At 42.9% G+C, this 15,955-nt stretch overlaps 1 protein-coding gene across 1 annotated transcript; it reads right to left on the minus strand.

Annotated features, from left to right (window-relative positions):
- Positions 1-866: 866 nt before the first annotated feature.
- Positions 867-15,736, minus strand: LOC117397169 (out at first protein homolog). The gene is made up of 4 exons (XM_033995778.3): positions 14,926-15,736; positions 3,917-4,051; positions 3,643-3,823; positions 867-3,305 (listed from the first exon to the last, which is right to left on the minus strand). The coding sequence occupies exons 1-4, from the start codon at positions 15,154-15,156 to the stop codon at positions 3,031-3,033; spliced, it is 822 nt and encodes a 273-aa protein (XP_033851669.1). The 5' UTR covers positions 15,157-15,736; the 3' UTR covers positions 867-3,030.
- Positions 15,737-15,955: the final 219 nt, after the last annotated feature.

The following is a 15,955-nucleotide window of genomic DNA, read 5'->3' on the forward strand; positions in this document are numbered from 1 at the left end:
CCACAATTAAACATCTGGAATGCCTTCATTGCACAGAGGTTTTGTGAAGTTAGCTCACAATCATTACTTGGTAATTGTTTCACAAGTCCACCTACCACAGACACACTTTAAACACCCCTCTTTGGGAACATGGGATTTGAAATGAACAGTTCATTCCCTTTTGTTTTCGTTTCTTCACCTGTCGCTTTTCCACTCAATCAAATTTTCATGAACAAACTTGTACACCCACAACGCACAAAAAAGAAGCCTTTTTTTAATTTGGATTATAAATGATATATTTATATATATTTATATATTTTACAAATTACTTCATTTTTCTGAAATAAACTCCTCCCCCCCACAACACAATATTTTAATACAAAAATAATTCTGTCTGTGACTCAAAGAAGTAGTCAAGGCTTTATAGCTCAAGTTAAGGCACTTAAAAACATAAAATGGCAGTTTTTTTAGTGTTTTATACAGACAAGACCACGTTTTTGGCTTTTGTAGTTATTGATATATACAGTATATTAAAATGACATTACACAAACAGAAACATTGTGTTTTGCATTCTTTTCTTGTAAACCACCTCAAGTACGTACAAGGAAGAAAACAGCTACTGGGTTTCCCACTCCAGTAGTTTCCCAGTCTGGCCAGTGGGCACCAGTTCTATTGGTGAACCTGCCAGGTTTCTTTAAAGTGGTTTGTTTGATTTCATTTGCGGTACCGTTATAAAACAAATGAACGCTGACTTCATCAGAGCGTCTGCATGATATGTGCGGACGTTTGGAGGTTTCAGGTATTCCAGAAATCTTTCATGTACCAAAAATAATAATTTGCCTTAAAATATTTACAAAGTAATGGCTGTCATCTTCAATTTTTGTTAGTTGTTTTTTTTTTTGCTTCCTGGTCTTGAGAATAGGGTTGGGATCAATTTCCGTTTTTCATTTCAAATTCCTTTTTAAAACCCTCCCCGATTCCAATTCCAATTCCCTTCTAATCAGATCCAACGCATCAGTGATCACAAATTAGCTTCTCACAGTGGCAACACATTACTTTAATTGAAGTCCCTGTTTGTTAGTCAATTAAACTGGCTTCAAATGAAAGCAGTTGAACAAACACCACAATTATTAATGCCTCTAAAATAGAAATTCCTTCGAAGGAATTGGAATTGACCCCAGCCGTGCTTGAGAAACCATGTGACTGTGTGACTTTTCAACTGTGTTGAGTGCACCTGCTTTCTGGTGAAAGATTTTGCACTGTAAACCCTGCGCTGTCTGCCTCATCAGAGCTGCTCACTATCCACAGGGCGCAGAGAATCCCATAACCCTCCCTGGACTGTTTATTGTGACGCCGGCTCATTCAGGGTCTCCTGCTGCTTCCACGCTGTTGTTTCCCTACAGAGTCCCCCTCTGCAGTATGTGAATGATTACTGAACACATGGAATAATGATGGGTAGGAAGCACTTGCTTGTATCTAATTCCAGTCCCAGTTGCCTGTAGAAGACATTTTGCCAGTGCAATGGTCTTCAATTGATGTTTCACTTTTTACTGAACTTGTGATGTCAGAAATATGTTGTTATTCTAGATTGGGGCAGAAATGCACCCCAAAACTAAATGGTCCCTCCCCTCCCCTCCCCTACCGCTGTCACTGCTGGACTTGGTAGTAGACAGGACTGTCACGCATGACTGCACCCCAATAAAGTGAGTCATTGAAACGAACACACAGTGGAAGCTGGCCACTGTATCCGACACGTAGACAGACTGGGTAAACCTCGGATCGCCGTCATTGTGGAGAACTTAATCCTCCAGCCGGATCTTTTCTGATCCCCCGAATATCTCAATTAGACCGCGGGGTAGCCCTGTTATACACAAGTCCCTGTCGTTCAGCTTTTGCGGCAAGATTTTCAAAACGGAGCAATGCTCAAAAAGTTGTTACAAGCAGCAGAATTCTTCAACTTCATATCGATACTCAAACAGTATAAAAAGTTTATAGCAAGTGGAATTGTAAGGTAGGGGCAGTTTAATGTTGTGCATCCTATAGGCACAGCAACACAGGGAACTGCACCCACTGCTGATCAAGAGCACTTCTGTAAAGATCTGAGGATGGAGGGGGCTTCACAGTCTAGGCAATAGAAGAAGAGAGGTTTCTCTAGATCTAATCATTATCAAGCAATAATGGCACATGTTCCATTATTATTGGAACGTGTTCCATTTTGATTTGGTTCCATTCCTACATTCTAGCGATCCAAAAGTTCTGACCCAGTCGTTGTGCAGGAGCCAGTTTCACTAGCACTCTGCTAAACCCAGTGAATGCAGGCTTTGAGATTGCAGGCTGAATAAACACTCTCCTAAGACCTCCAAAACATATATACAGGCTTTTAAGAAATGTTTAAAGAATTTGAAGGACCTCTGTATTAACGTTACTGGCCGTGCGGTTAAAATTCGTTTTGGACGCAAGGCTGTAAAAACATGCTCACCCATCATACCTTCTGTGTAACATGTTAGTCTGCAATTGACAATAACCTGCATGTTTGAGGTCCTTTAAAGCAACTGTAACTGTGCAAGAGTCTGTCTGGAGTTTCCATTTGTGATTGTGGTTAGATTGCATCTTAAGTACGAACCTGCACAGTCCAAAGCACTGCACCACTGCACTTCAATGTGAAGAGCAGGCTGCCTCTGTATTGTACAGGATCTTAGGAGAAACCTGCAAAACCTGTGGACTCCTCTCCAAGAAAACAACACTGCGCAGGTATCCAGGCAGGTATATTACATTACAGGTGCAGTCAATGTGAACAAAGCCAGCAAACTGGTCCTAAGGTGTGCAGGATCTCACAGCGTTAGGGATCAGTGTATATGGCTGCTCCAGCACTGAGATTGTGCATCGAGTGAAGCAACTTGCAGAGGCACATGCCAGTGCATGCTCCTGCAGCTGCTGCACACCTGCTGGGATTTCAATGTCACAGCTCCAATGTATATAAAAACAAAAATACACTAATAATTTAATGATAGCAAAAGAATCCACAAAGGAGCTTCACGAGGACGGTGGAAGCTAGGTCTCCTCGTCCCAGAGGCAGAGCAGTTTCTGTGGCACGAAGTACTCGAACTGGTATCCCTTGCGGCAGCTCTTGATGCCGCACTTGTAGGGGGTCATCTTACCGGTGGCATCCCGGCTGCGGCAGTACTTGAGCAGGCAGGGGTACCACTCAAGCTTCAGGCTGTAGCTGCAGGTGCAGGGCCTCCACAGGTCCGTGCTGGACTGGCAGCCCTGCAGCGCAGGGAAGTCCACGGCTTGGGGCAGGATCTCGAACATGGAGCCGTCCACGCCTACAGCGGAACACACACACAGAGGAAGCGTTTAGGTAGATTAGGCGGCAGTGGTGGTCACAAACCAAATGGGTTTATGGAGCCAGCTTGACTCTTCAGCAACAGCAGTCCTGATTACAAAATGGAATATCATTACTGTAAGGTGTCCTGGAGAGGTTACTACAGTGCTAGTTAAGCTTCTTTCACAGCGGTATTATAAAAACCTAAGGAGCACCAGAAGGTAGGCATGTAACTTCATTAGCAGTCAAAATGATAATGCCATATGTTGTTTAATGATTTGAATATAGAGAGATCGCTGATTCTGTGCTCACCCCTCCCCCTCCTCCCCACGCCCTACCTCTCTCCAGCCAGTACTTGACGTCAGCCTCTCGTGTGTAGATGGCCTCCTGTGCCTCTGCACAGACGTTGTGGATGTGTCCGCTGAGCTGCGATGCCTTGCTGAAGTTCACCGCCACATTCATGGTCATCTGCTCCAACCCCCTCTCCTCCTCCGCCGTCCGGATCGCACGCGGGTTTTTCTGAAATAAACCAACAAACCAAACCCTGCATCACTACCTCTGTAGCTGTGTACGGTAGGGCTGGGGGCAGGGTCCTTGCTGGGTAACCCTCACCTGTCTCAGCTTGGCCATGGACTCGCTGGGGATGATCTCATTGTGGTCGAGCCTGGTGATGAAGCACAGCGCCTGGTACTGGCTCTGCCCCCTCTCCAGCTCGCCCAGGATCAACGAGCGGAACACCTTCACATCCTGCACAAGACAAAACGGCGTCAGCAATCCAACAGCAAGTCCTAGAACTGAATAACGTCAACACCACAGAGTCAATCTGTGCAAATATTATTGTTACTGCACTTCATTTTAAAAACATCTTGCATTCGTTCCAGTGCAATGATTGCTAAGAAAGTGCAGAGCACGGTCAAAGTGGTCAGGTCTTTCCTAGGCTTGCTTTGCTTCTCTCTCTCTCACATTGCAATGCAGAAGTTACCATTCTTTTGCCTTTAATGGAATGATCTCCAGCAAGTCTTAGTGGAACATGGACCAGCCTACTTCTGCCATCGCCGCGGACTCTTTTGATTAAACTACTACATTAAGAGAGAGCCATTTACCCTTCACAGCATAAGAGAAACTAAGGAACTGCTATATAGTTGCACTGGCTGGGTAATAACAGAACGGCCGCTACTGTGAAATAATTAGGCACAAGTAAAAGCGGAAATTCAGAATGCTTTTTATTATTTTCCGATTAACACACAGCCGGTCGTTTCCAGGGGGGTCCAAGTTCATCCCCTCCAGGTGAGGGAGCAATAAACCTTCCAGACCTCCCAGAAGGTCCAGCCGTGCCCGGCAGACCCTCTCTGGGGGGTGGGAGCCCAGTCTCTGCCCAGTCTCTTCCTGGGAGAAGGGCTGCACTTTCGCCTCCAGGGTGGCGGCACACAAGAGAATCTATCCGCCAAGCAGCTATTAAAACGTCAGCGTTCCTGTCTCACCGACATGCTTTATGTGTTTCATACAGCACCTGGCCCGGATGTGCTTTATTACAGCATACAGCAGGGAGATAAGAAAGCTCCAACCAACAATTTATTACAGCATACAGCAGGGAGATAAGAAAGCTCCAACGAACAAGATAAACACGTGCCCCTTGGCAACAATCGCCTGATTTACTCTTGTGTGCAATAAGTATTTGACTGACTTCTTTTCATCTGTTACCCGAATGAGTTTAAACTCAACCTGAACACTTCATAAAGCAGGATTGTGACTGACATTTCTGTTGCTGTCGTATCCCTGTTAGACTAGGGTTTCACACTTTGGTGAGGGACTCTGTCAGAAAGAAGCAGATAAACAAAGTAACACTAGACTCAGATAACAAGAGGAGAAGCTACAGCTGATATTGGAGAAGCCCGGCACTCCACTCCCTTCCCGCGAAGATGAAAGGGAGATGGGTAATCCCATAGCACTCTAAAGCAACAGGGAAAGCAGCCTAGTGACAGACTAAACAGGAAGGTAAGCAGCGTGCCGACAGGTTGTGTCTCCTCACAGAGCTGCAGGAATGAAGCTCTGTTTCCCACTGACTGACTGCCTGCACAGTGCTGTCCTGTCTTCACAATACAATGCTGTTGAGGTCAATTCCAATTCTAAGTCCTTCGGGACCCCAACCCTCTGTGAACAGTGGATCACTGGAGGCAAATCCCTCCTTTGATTTTTTAAATATAAAAGAAAAGCCACAAGGAGGGACTAGTCCCCCCAAAAAAACAATAGCTGCCACAAGCCTATTAAAAAGGCAGTAGAGAGGGAGAGATATTCAGCAGGTCTCACTTCCATGGCTAGTACACAGAAAAACCACAGACTGACTTTGCTGTTCTGAGAACACAGTTAATGGTGTGAAAGCCGTGCCAACTACTTCCTCTTTTACTGAACAACATCCTTCCGCAGGCTGCAAACCGTCAGCCAGGAGCAAGTGCGACGAGAGGAGAGAGAGAGAGAAAGAGCCGCACAGTCAAGCTAGGGTGGCAGCCAGGCAGCTATTTAACTCAGGAGTTCAAGTTCTGTGAATCAGTTGACACTGTGTAGCCTGCTCTAGCATGGGCCTCTTCAATTACAGATCATTGTAGAAATCATGAGCGGGTTTACTTGACATCTCTGTCTCTGCTCCCTCTTTCAATACATTGACTGTGCCAGCCCCACAGGTCTTAATTGGTTGACAAGTGTTCATGCGCTTTTTGAACAGAAATGTCCCAGTTTCTCCACGCAGGAACGATGGGGCCCAGGGAAGCTTCTTGGGTGGTGCGATGTCCCAGCTGGTTATTCAACCAGGTCATGCAAACAAACAAAAAAAAAAAAAAAGAAGAAAAACAAACTGCGATTGTGTCTAAAACAAAGAAGAAACACTGTGGAGTGTACAGGAAGAAAAGAACGTGCTTGTTCTCCCAGACTTTAAAATGCGAGGACATGTGTTTCAGCTAATGAGAGTTAGGAGTGGAGCCAGTGAAAGTGACGGGAGCGTCCCAACCTGCTACTGCGCTCTCCAGTAATGCATCTCCTAGAGCTAATCTGTGTAATCCAATAAGAATATCACTGTAATTACTTCTAAATGAGCCTGTGATGAAAGGAGAGGCGGAGAGACACCTTTTAAAACAGGAGAAAGTGAGGGTTAAAAAAGCTTAAAACTGGAACGTCAAAATACAAACGGATTAACTTGAATTGCTTCAACTGGATTCGTTTGAACCCATCGTGAGATGATGTAGTAATAGCACATTCATTGCATTTTCCTTCTCAAATTAATTACACTTCAGCCATTGCTATTTTGTGATAAGCATGTACTACAGCTACAGAACTGGCATGGCTCACCCTCCCCTGTGTGACTAACGCAGCAGTTGAAGTGTCGGGTGGAGATTTGCCATTACTCTGGTCTCGATCTCAAAACACCAGGAATAAGGTGCATGAACGGAAGTTTCATTTTAAAGTTTCATTTTAAAGAAAGGATCGGTTTCAAGCGCCCACAGCAGCTCTTCCAGCAGTTATCTGGGTGTTTTTGTTACACGTATTTGCAGATAAAGTAAGCAGCCCAAACCTGCATGAATGGAAATCATGGGAAATGTAGCATGAAACCCCGCCCCCGATTGGAGTGATGTCACAGGATCGTTCACGGTTGAAGGAGTTCCAATTACAAAACAACCAACTCTTCCTCCTCCTCCTCCTCCTCCTCCTCAAGAGGCAAAGTGGAAATTATTCTACACTGGATCTACAGTAAGCAGCAGAAAAGGGCAACTGGACAGTCACTAGCTTTGTAACCCTAGCAATACGTTTTAATTACGGCTCTCTGTCCCTCTAGCAGCTTAAAAAAAAAGCTTTTTGTACTGTGCCACTGCATGTGCGGTTTGTTATTCCATACTCTTGTCAAGTAAACACAGGGATGGAAATAAGACTCCTATTGCATAGCATTCCAGGTTTTAATACAAGCTTGATTAGCCACAGTGTATAGGTAATAAGCTCAGGTGTCTTATTAAGCTTGTTTTAAAACCAGGAATGGATCAAACTGCTATGCAACAGGAGTCTTATTCCCATCCCAGAGACCAACAATCTGCTACTGTCTTCATCAATTTGATTCATATAGACTGGTGCTAGTGGTACTACTATATAAATAAGGACGGCGTATCGCTCACCATTGCGTTTGGTATGTTAATGGTGGATTTTCAGCACATGTGAGCGATGCTAGTTTCTGCGTAAAACTTTCCTTTTTAGGTCTGCTTGAGGAGTGAAGTGAAAACCTGAGGAAGGTCAGTGTGACCTGCAAGTGAGATTCAGAAGAGGTATAGTGAGTGTTTCTTTATTTCCCAATAGTATTCCCAGGTTTTGTGATTCACGATAAGGATCCTGACTCCCAATCCCTGTGTGAAAGAGCAGGAAGGTGTGGTGAAGAGGGCTCCTTTCCAACAATCACACTACCTTTACTTGTCCCTGCTATCTGAGTTCTGGGAACTTCAAGTGTGAGTCAGCTATTGAACTTGCAGGAAAAGGGAGTGGCTGTGACAAACTGTGGAGTAACCAGCCCACCTCTCACTGGAGAGTCACACAGTCTGAGATCCAGTAATGTACAACATGAACTCACAGTTTTGCCCTAAACTTTGCACTTGGCTTGTTCAACTTCTCCTCGTTTATAATTCCCCTTTTGAAAAGTCTTTGAAGGCAGAGCAGCCAGAGAGACCTTTAACCCACTCCCCTGAACAGTGGGAACAATGCAGCTCAAAAGGCAGGAAATAGTTTAGATGCAGCGATGCATCGTGCGTCAATGGATCGTGAGGCTTCCTTTACATGCTGTAATATAGGACCGAGGTATGCACCGTCACATGGGACCAAAAGGACAACACAGAACGCGCCTGCTTCTTGAATTATGGATGAAGGAGACAGAACGAGATGCAGAGTAGGTCCTGCAAGCAGCCGAGCTTGGCTGGCTCATCAGGCAGAGCACAGGGCAGCCAGTGCCAACACTGCTCACCCTCTGAGTGGAACTGGTGCGAGAGATAGATTAGTACAGTGGCGAAACTACAGACAGCTGCACTGCAACTCCCATCCCTGAACAACACACCGAAAAATGCAATTAACTGATTGAAACCCCACTGATGCATTTGCCAAGCCCGATCTATATTAATTCATCAGAGTGCAGATCTGTTGCCACACGCATTTTGCCTCTGCTGCAGCAGCCCTTGGCAAATTGATTAAGCGAAATGCTGATCTTGTACAAATTTAATTTCATGGCTGAAATCAAATCCTGTTGCTCAACATGCAAAGTACAAACCATACGTCTGCTAAACTACAAATGACTGGAATGGAGGCATCTGCAATATAGTTCCAGGTTTTCTCAATCCTTTTCTCTAGAGCAGACAAATTTGTACTGGTTTTAATTCTGGCGGTTCATCCACGTTTAATGATACATTAACATTGGTTATTTTTTTTTTCTTAAAAACTAGAGCGATCCTTTATGATGTAGATCACCGTGACTTCCATGGGAATTTAGAATGAGGTGTTTTTCTGTAGACATGTAATTAACAAAGAAACTAGGCACCATTAAATTAACCACTTAATACACTTAATACAAGAACATGATAACACAAACAAACCACCACAAAGACTATTGCCAGGTCTTTCTCAGCAGTGATTTACGTCTCATTGTAAATGCTACCTGGCTCCCCTTCAAGGAGATATGGAGCAACGGGTGTTTCACAGTGTAGTGCAGGACCTGGCACTGAATCAGGAAATGACAGAATGAATGATTTACTCAGAAGAGAACAGTGAATCCCTCAGTAAATTTCATTGGAACGGGATTAAAGTCTGTTTATCCATCTATTAAAACTATATTCCAGACACATCTTTCCATTGCAAAAACATTTCCCTGCACTGTGCTGAACACAGTCTTGCTACAATACCAGAGAGTAACTCCGGCATGGGTGTGAAGCAGCAGAGTTATCTGAACTAATGTGAGCTTGTTTAGATTCACGTCATCATTTTCTGTTTCAGTCAACGCATCCTGGTGACTTTTTAAAACTTTGAACTGTTTGAAACCCCTGTGGCATCCCTAGAGCTCTCAGAATCATGTCTAACCTCAGAATACTGTACATCTGGTACCCCAGGGTGTAACTATTAACCTGCCCCCCTGCAACACTCTGCCCCTACAGGACGTAGTTAACACGTCAGTAAGAAGCACCGCAGAGAACACAGCTCAGCCGTGGAGTCATTGCAATTAAATTTAAATAAGTAGGTCCTCAAAACACATCCCACATGAAGACCATCAGAATCGTGGGAGGAAAAAAGATCCAGAAAGCATGCAGAGATATAGGCCAGGGCTGCAGAACAGTTGCACACACACACAATGTGCGCTGAAGGATTTGGTCGGGACTCGAAGATTTTCTTCCAGCTGTAATTTTTTGTGAGCCGACAGGAGCACTCTCACGTCAGCATCAGCTGCTGCTGGAAACCCCCCTAGCTACTTTCTCAACAGCTAATCGAATCTCTTACCAGATTCAAAGTGAAATAGCCTAGCCTATAACTGTTGTCTTTAGTTAATTATTCATGTATAATTATTTGCAATACATAGGTGTACTACCCTGGAATATGGTACACATATGTTTAAACAAAGATGCATACAAACTTACATAAAAGTAACTACTTTCAGTTAAGTCTATATTTTCCTGCTTGTGTTTTAAACATTTTAAATATGTGTGTGTTCAAGTTCAGGTATATCAGTGGTTATTCAACCTGCAGTATTTTGTATGCAGCGTTGACCTACTTTCAACTAACCACATTAACTCAAAGACTTAGGCAACTGCAAATTGCTTTTTTTTTTTTCTTTCTCAACCTTACAACCTCAATTATTCAGTCCTTGGTGCTGCACAGAATTGGCAGCTGTGTGTGTAGTAAGCTTCCTGACCACAAATGCTTTTGAGCAGTGCTCTGCAGAACAAATAAAATCTGTAATCAGAGCTAGACCACAACAGCTTCCAGCCCTGCTGGGTGTACATGTGTTTTAGATTTCCAAGCAGGTCCTTGCTGTTTTAAAGGAGAGCAGCCAACAGAATGACATCAGCAGAACCGAGACGAATACCCCATCCACGGTCCCCGATCACCTTTAATAACAAAGGGTCTGGATTCAACTCCTGCCTTACGTTCCATTCTCCAACTTTCCTTACTGCGATAAGACGACTCTAAATTAAGAAAATGAGCAAACACACACAAGGCAGCATGTTTCCCAATACGCCGTCCCTTTTAGGTGAAATTGATTGGGATGCCGTTGATTTCTTAATTAATTGGATTAAAGGATTTCTAACCAAGCGTTTTAAAATCCATTACCTTAACAGCAAAGTCAATATTATTCCTTTTCATCTGCTGAAGATGGCTTGGAATATGCAGTATGTTTCAAAGACAACACTAGAGATGAAGTTAGTGCTACTTCTTGACACTTTGTGAGTTCTTCTAACTCAATTTAACGGTCAAGCTGTAATCTTACTGTGCAACCCTCAGCAATGGTACTAAGATGCAGGAAACCCCAATTTCAACCCTTTTGAAAGCCTTGGTTTTTAGTTACGAGCTGCAGCTCTTTCCAATTAGACCAAACCTCATTCCAGCCATGTCCTAATTCACTGAATTCAGAAGACAAGAGCTTGCTTCCAAACAGGTCTATCACTGTTTAACTGAGGTGTCAAGGACCTGGTTGTAACAATATCATGGACTGAAAGAGCCAAAAGTGAGCTCCAAGGACAGGGTCACTAGTTACAACACAGTTCAATCCATTCCTGGTTTTGCTACGAGTTTAATAGGATACACCTGAGCTTGTTACCAATACACTGTGGCTAATCAAGCTTGGGGGAAACTGCAATGTATTGGGAGTCTTATTTCCATCACTGGATGTTTGACAATATTGACAAGCTGTGAAGGAAGTTATTCACAGTCAGCCGACACGTAAAGATTACTTCCTTCCCTTGGTCTGCAAGGGGAACTCAGTCAGCATGCAATTGACAAACTAATGTATGCATGACTCAGGGAGAAGATGTTAAAAAAATGAACGACAGAGAGCAGGTCCTTTCTTTCTGGCTCAGTTTGTGGAAACAGCAGATCACTGCAGAACAATGACAGCATCTGCTTAAACTTCTGTGGTTAAACAAAAAGAACTCGGGGCTTAGATGCCAGCATGTCAGACATCTGAACCGGCACGAAAATGAGACAAATAAATGGTTTATTCAGATCGCATTTTTCACCAAAACCCCAGACCTAAACAACAACTTGATTAAAAAGGGCTGTAGAAAGTAAAGACTCAGCCAAAGTGGTATAATTGCGATACGAAATCAGCCTTTCGGTTCTACAATTTTACGCAATACATTGTACGAAAAAGAAACTCAGTAGTGCTCTGGGCAAAGGTTTGGAGGTGAACTGCGATTAGGGCTTTTAAACTTGTTTTTAAGGTGTAGTTTGTTAACTTTAGAAACCTGAGCCAGGTTACAAACACTTAAAGTGTGACCTCAGTACAGATGCGGTTAAAAGTGGAAGGTTGAAGGTGACAAGACAAAGGCAACAGGTCAAAGCTCTAGCAATCAATCAATTCACACAATAACCCTTATGAAGGTACAACTAACACTTCCTTCTTCAAGAGAAGCTGACGAATCCAATATTTCACTTTCATGAGAAACAGACTCTGAAGTCTGATGGCAAGGATAAAATGGCGTGGGATCAAAAGTAAGACATCAACGTCTTGGGGGGGTGGTCCAGCTGAGCTTAAAGAACTTGAGTTCAACAAAACTGTGCAAAAGCACAATCTTAAATGAGAAGGGGTTGTGTCGTAGTCAAAACATTGTTGGAAAACTCCAAGGGAGGCTTCTTCCCTCACCCCTTAAGGAGCACATTAAAATGCTCATCACTCCACAGTGGGTTTATAAACGGAATTCAGTTGGGTTCTAGGGTAGGTTACTGTATGGGCGTTCGAATGACGTCATAGTAGCAGAGATGGCTAGCTTCCAACAGCTCGGAGGCGAAAAAGACACCTGAAACTCCGTCCATAAAGAAAACTTTTAAAGTATCTAATTTCAAACCGCCTGTATTGTTGTTTAAACTTGTGCGACAACATCGGTCAATTAAATAAATGCTTCAAAATTGAATGGTATTGTTCCACAGACCACCCCTTTCCTCTGGGCTGCTGTCTGACACTGAAACATGCTGTGACAGCGCACTGTAATTTCCAAGCCAAAAATTACCTCTGTGTCTCTGAACCCCAAGGAAGATTGGACGATAGGCAGGTGTTTGGTGCCTCATACTAGGACTTAGGACTGATGTAAACGTTTTCAAGCTGTATAGCTAAGAGTTAATACTTTCTCCTAAGCCCCAGGTCTCCCGGTCTGGCAGCATGCCTGTAAAACGTATACCAGATCAGGCCAGGAATCGCAATGCTAGGTTTGGGGACGGAATGCACATTCCAGAACTGAAAGTTTAGCAAGTTAATGATTTGAGCTGAGGGCGGGAGGGAGGAAAGGGTCTCCTTGCAATCCTTATTCGAGGTTTACACATCAGGCTTGCTTGCGGGGTAAATACACACTCTTGGGGGTTTTGGCACATCCCTAATTGTTTGCATGGCAATAAATAGAAAGTATTTAGTATAATTATTTTACACTGGATATTCTAAGTTTCAACCTAACAGTACTAGGATGAAAACTTTCTCAAGCCAGAGATGAATACAATATTATAAAAATGTGATACCATTGTGGTAAACTGTTTATGTTGTCTTATAAATCCAGTACCAGTTTCTAGTAGAATTGTACTTTGTTAGATTTTCTAAGCTTTAAATACATTTTTTATGATAAACTAGTAATAAGCAAATTAGAGGGCATTGCTTTTCTGTGCTGATTATACAGTAGTTTGTATCCCAAACAGTGTAAAAGGTGCCAACTTTTCACTGGAACAGAGCCATTCTTTCTGAAAGCGTTGTGATCATGAAATAGTTTTAAAACAGGTGTACGCTTCAGCGAGAGGCAGGCGCATTGCATTCACATTAGGGGATTGCAGTAACAGTTTTGGTTGGTTTAGCACTATGAACTGGGGTTTGTGGTCTCTCTCTCTGTCCGTCCTTCTCTCAAAGGTCTATAAACGGGTACAGTGTTCTGCTAACCCAAGCAGATTGGTGGAATTCAGAAACCGCAGCTATCCACCCTCGCCAGTGTTTATCTCATGCTTCCCAGTACAGTGGGGAGACTGTTTTCACAATGGTCCAAAGTGATTTTGTGGCTTGGCACTGTGACCCCTAGTCTAAGGCATCTCTTAAATGGGAAACTCAACTTGCACAGTATCTTAACCAAAGAGCATCACTCTACTGAAAACAAAACAGAATAGTCATGAATTGTACCCTACAAAAAACAATGTCCCTCGCGAAACATTAAAACAAGTTGGAACTCATTTAAAAACTGGACGAACTTGGTAAATATTAAAGCCACTTCTGGCTGCGAAATGTGCAGATCTTCACTAGTCAGCGAGTTAGTTTCGGTTGGGGATTTCCGATGACAAATTCGTAACCAGGTCGCTGGGGTATAAATGACTTATTAATCTTGCTTGCAATGGAGCAGCTTTATGACAGGTTTCCATGAACTGTCTCGGCATGTTTATTCGGGTCAGGGATTACAAAGTCACAACATAGTTTACTTAATTCAATATGTACAAACAAACAAAACATGCAGAAATAAAACATACTGCAATAACATGTTCTTTTCTGTATGTTAAATAAAATGCTTAATCCTTTTCCTTCTAGTTAGACTGTAGTAACATGGGTTATTTGTGTATTTCACATCACTTTGTGGAACATTCAAATACTTTATTATTATTATTATTATTTATTTCTTAGCAGACACCCTTATCCAGGGCGACTTACACTTGTTACAAGATATCGCATTATTTTTACATACAATTACCCATTTATACAGTTGGGTTTTTACTGGAGCAATCTAGGTAAAGTACCTTGCTCAAGGGTACAACAGCAGTGTCCCCCACTGGGGATTGAACCCACGACCCTCCGGTCAAGAGTCCAGAGCCCTGACCACTACTCCACACTGCTGCCTATGTCAACAACTTTCAGTTATTAGCTTCAAATTAACTGAAAGTTGTCTGGAAAATGCACTACATTTAGCTAGGTCTTCTAGTTTTCGGTTTCTACTTTCCATCTCTCTCCTCCCTTTAAACCTTAATGAATGGTTGTTAAGCCTTAACTGAATACCAGATTGTTTAAATTAGCGACGCACAACTAGGAACTAACGGAGTGGAAATGTGAATTCGGCGATAGCGCCAGAATGAAACGCAGGTTCAAACAGAATCAGGTGAGATCAAGGCACGTCGTTTGTGAACTCAATCAAGATACAAGGGTAAAAAGAAACAACTTCATTTGGTAATTAGTGTTTGATTAAGAAAGCGAATCGGCTCGAAATATGTTTAAAGGGACATCACGTGATCAAAAATAAAACCCGAAAACTAAGTCCTACACGTAGCCTATATCTGCCCATTGAATCAACACGTGTATTGAGAGGAAGATAGATACGTCTTTAATGGGGTGACTTTGTGCGCTATACAGCTATAGGCAAAACTGGACCGCTGGACTGATTTCTTACCTGTCTGATATCTGCGATGAACGTGATGAGGGTGCCATCCCCTTGTTTAAACTCCAAACTGATGTAGTCCCTCTCGCTGTCCGCTTCTAAACTTTCCTCGGTGATCTGTCCATCTGACAATCGGACCCGCACCTTCAACTCTGAACACTGCCCAGCAAGAACCAGGAGGACGAGCGCCGCGAGAACCCGTGAAATCCGTTCTGAACTGGACAAGATCCGCACAGCAAACATTCCAACTACAAAAAACAACCCGAACGAAACCACAGAACCGAACCGAGGACGGGAAAACACAGGGGCGCAAAAAAAAGGACCCTTAACTTCAACAAACCAATTCAAAACAATGCACAATTGCGTTTCTTAAAAAAAAAGTTTACAACCACTGATAACAGGAATAGTCGGTGGCTTTCAAATCTTCCATTCTGGTCTTGCAATGCGAGAAAGTATCATTTTTTTGGCTAACAATACTATAGTTCCAGTTTCAGCAACGTAGAAGAAAAAAAGTGGCTCTTCTTTGTGTCTGAGGTTGCAATCTCAGACGAGCTCAGCAATACTGTTTTATGTGTATTCTACAGCAGAGATTCGTGTGTATTCTCACTTAAATCAGCGGTATTCATCAGCCGTCTCACGAACGCTTTCCTCGTCTCCGTGGCTCACTCTATGCCTTTAATTTTCGGATTCTGTTTTTCTCCTAAGGATACTGTTTTTTTTTTTTTCATTCATACCGTCACTTCCTTCAGAAACATCGCAATCCACGGCGCAGACTGACTTCCCAGAAGTTTCCAAGTTTCAAGGGACAGCACACAGCTTTCGAGTTCTTAAAGGGACAGCGCTTAAAAAAAAAAAAAAAAAAAAAAAACTCCCACGCACTACATGTGGTGCAGGAGGTGAGCAAACAATATTAGCCTTCTACTAGATTATATATATGTCTGTTTTTTATGTTTTTTTGAAAGTCAAACATTATTTTATCAATAAGAAGAAAAAAAAATCACCACTAAGTAACTCGAAGGTTTTACATATAAAGATATCCACT

Source organism: Acipenser ruthenus, chromosome 40, assembly GCF_902713425.1.
Source record: "Acipenser ruthenus chromosome 40, fAciRut3.2 maternal haplotype, whole genome shotgun sequence".
Taxonomy (NCBI): Eukaryota; Metazoa; Chordata; class Actinopteri; order Acipenseriformes; family Acipenseridae; genus Acipenser; species Acipenser ruthenus.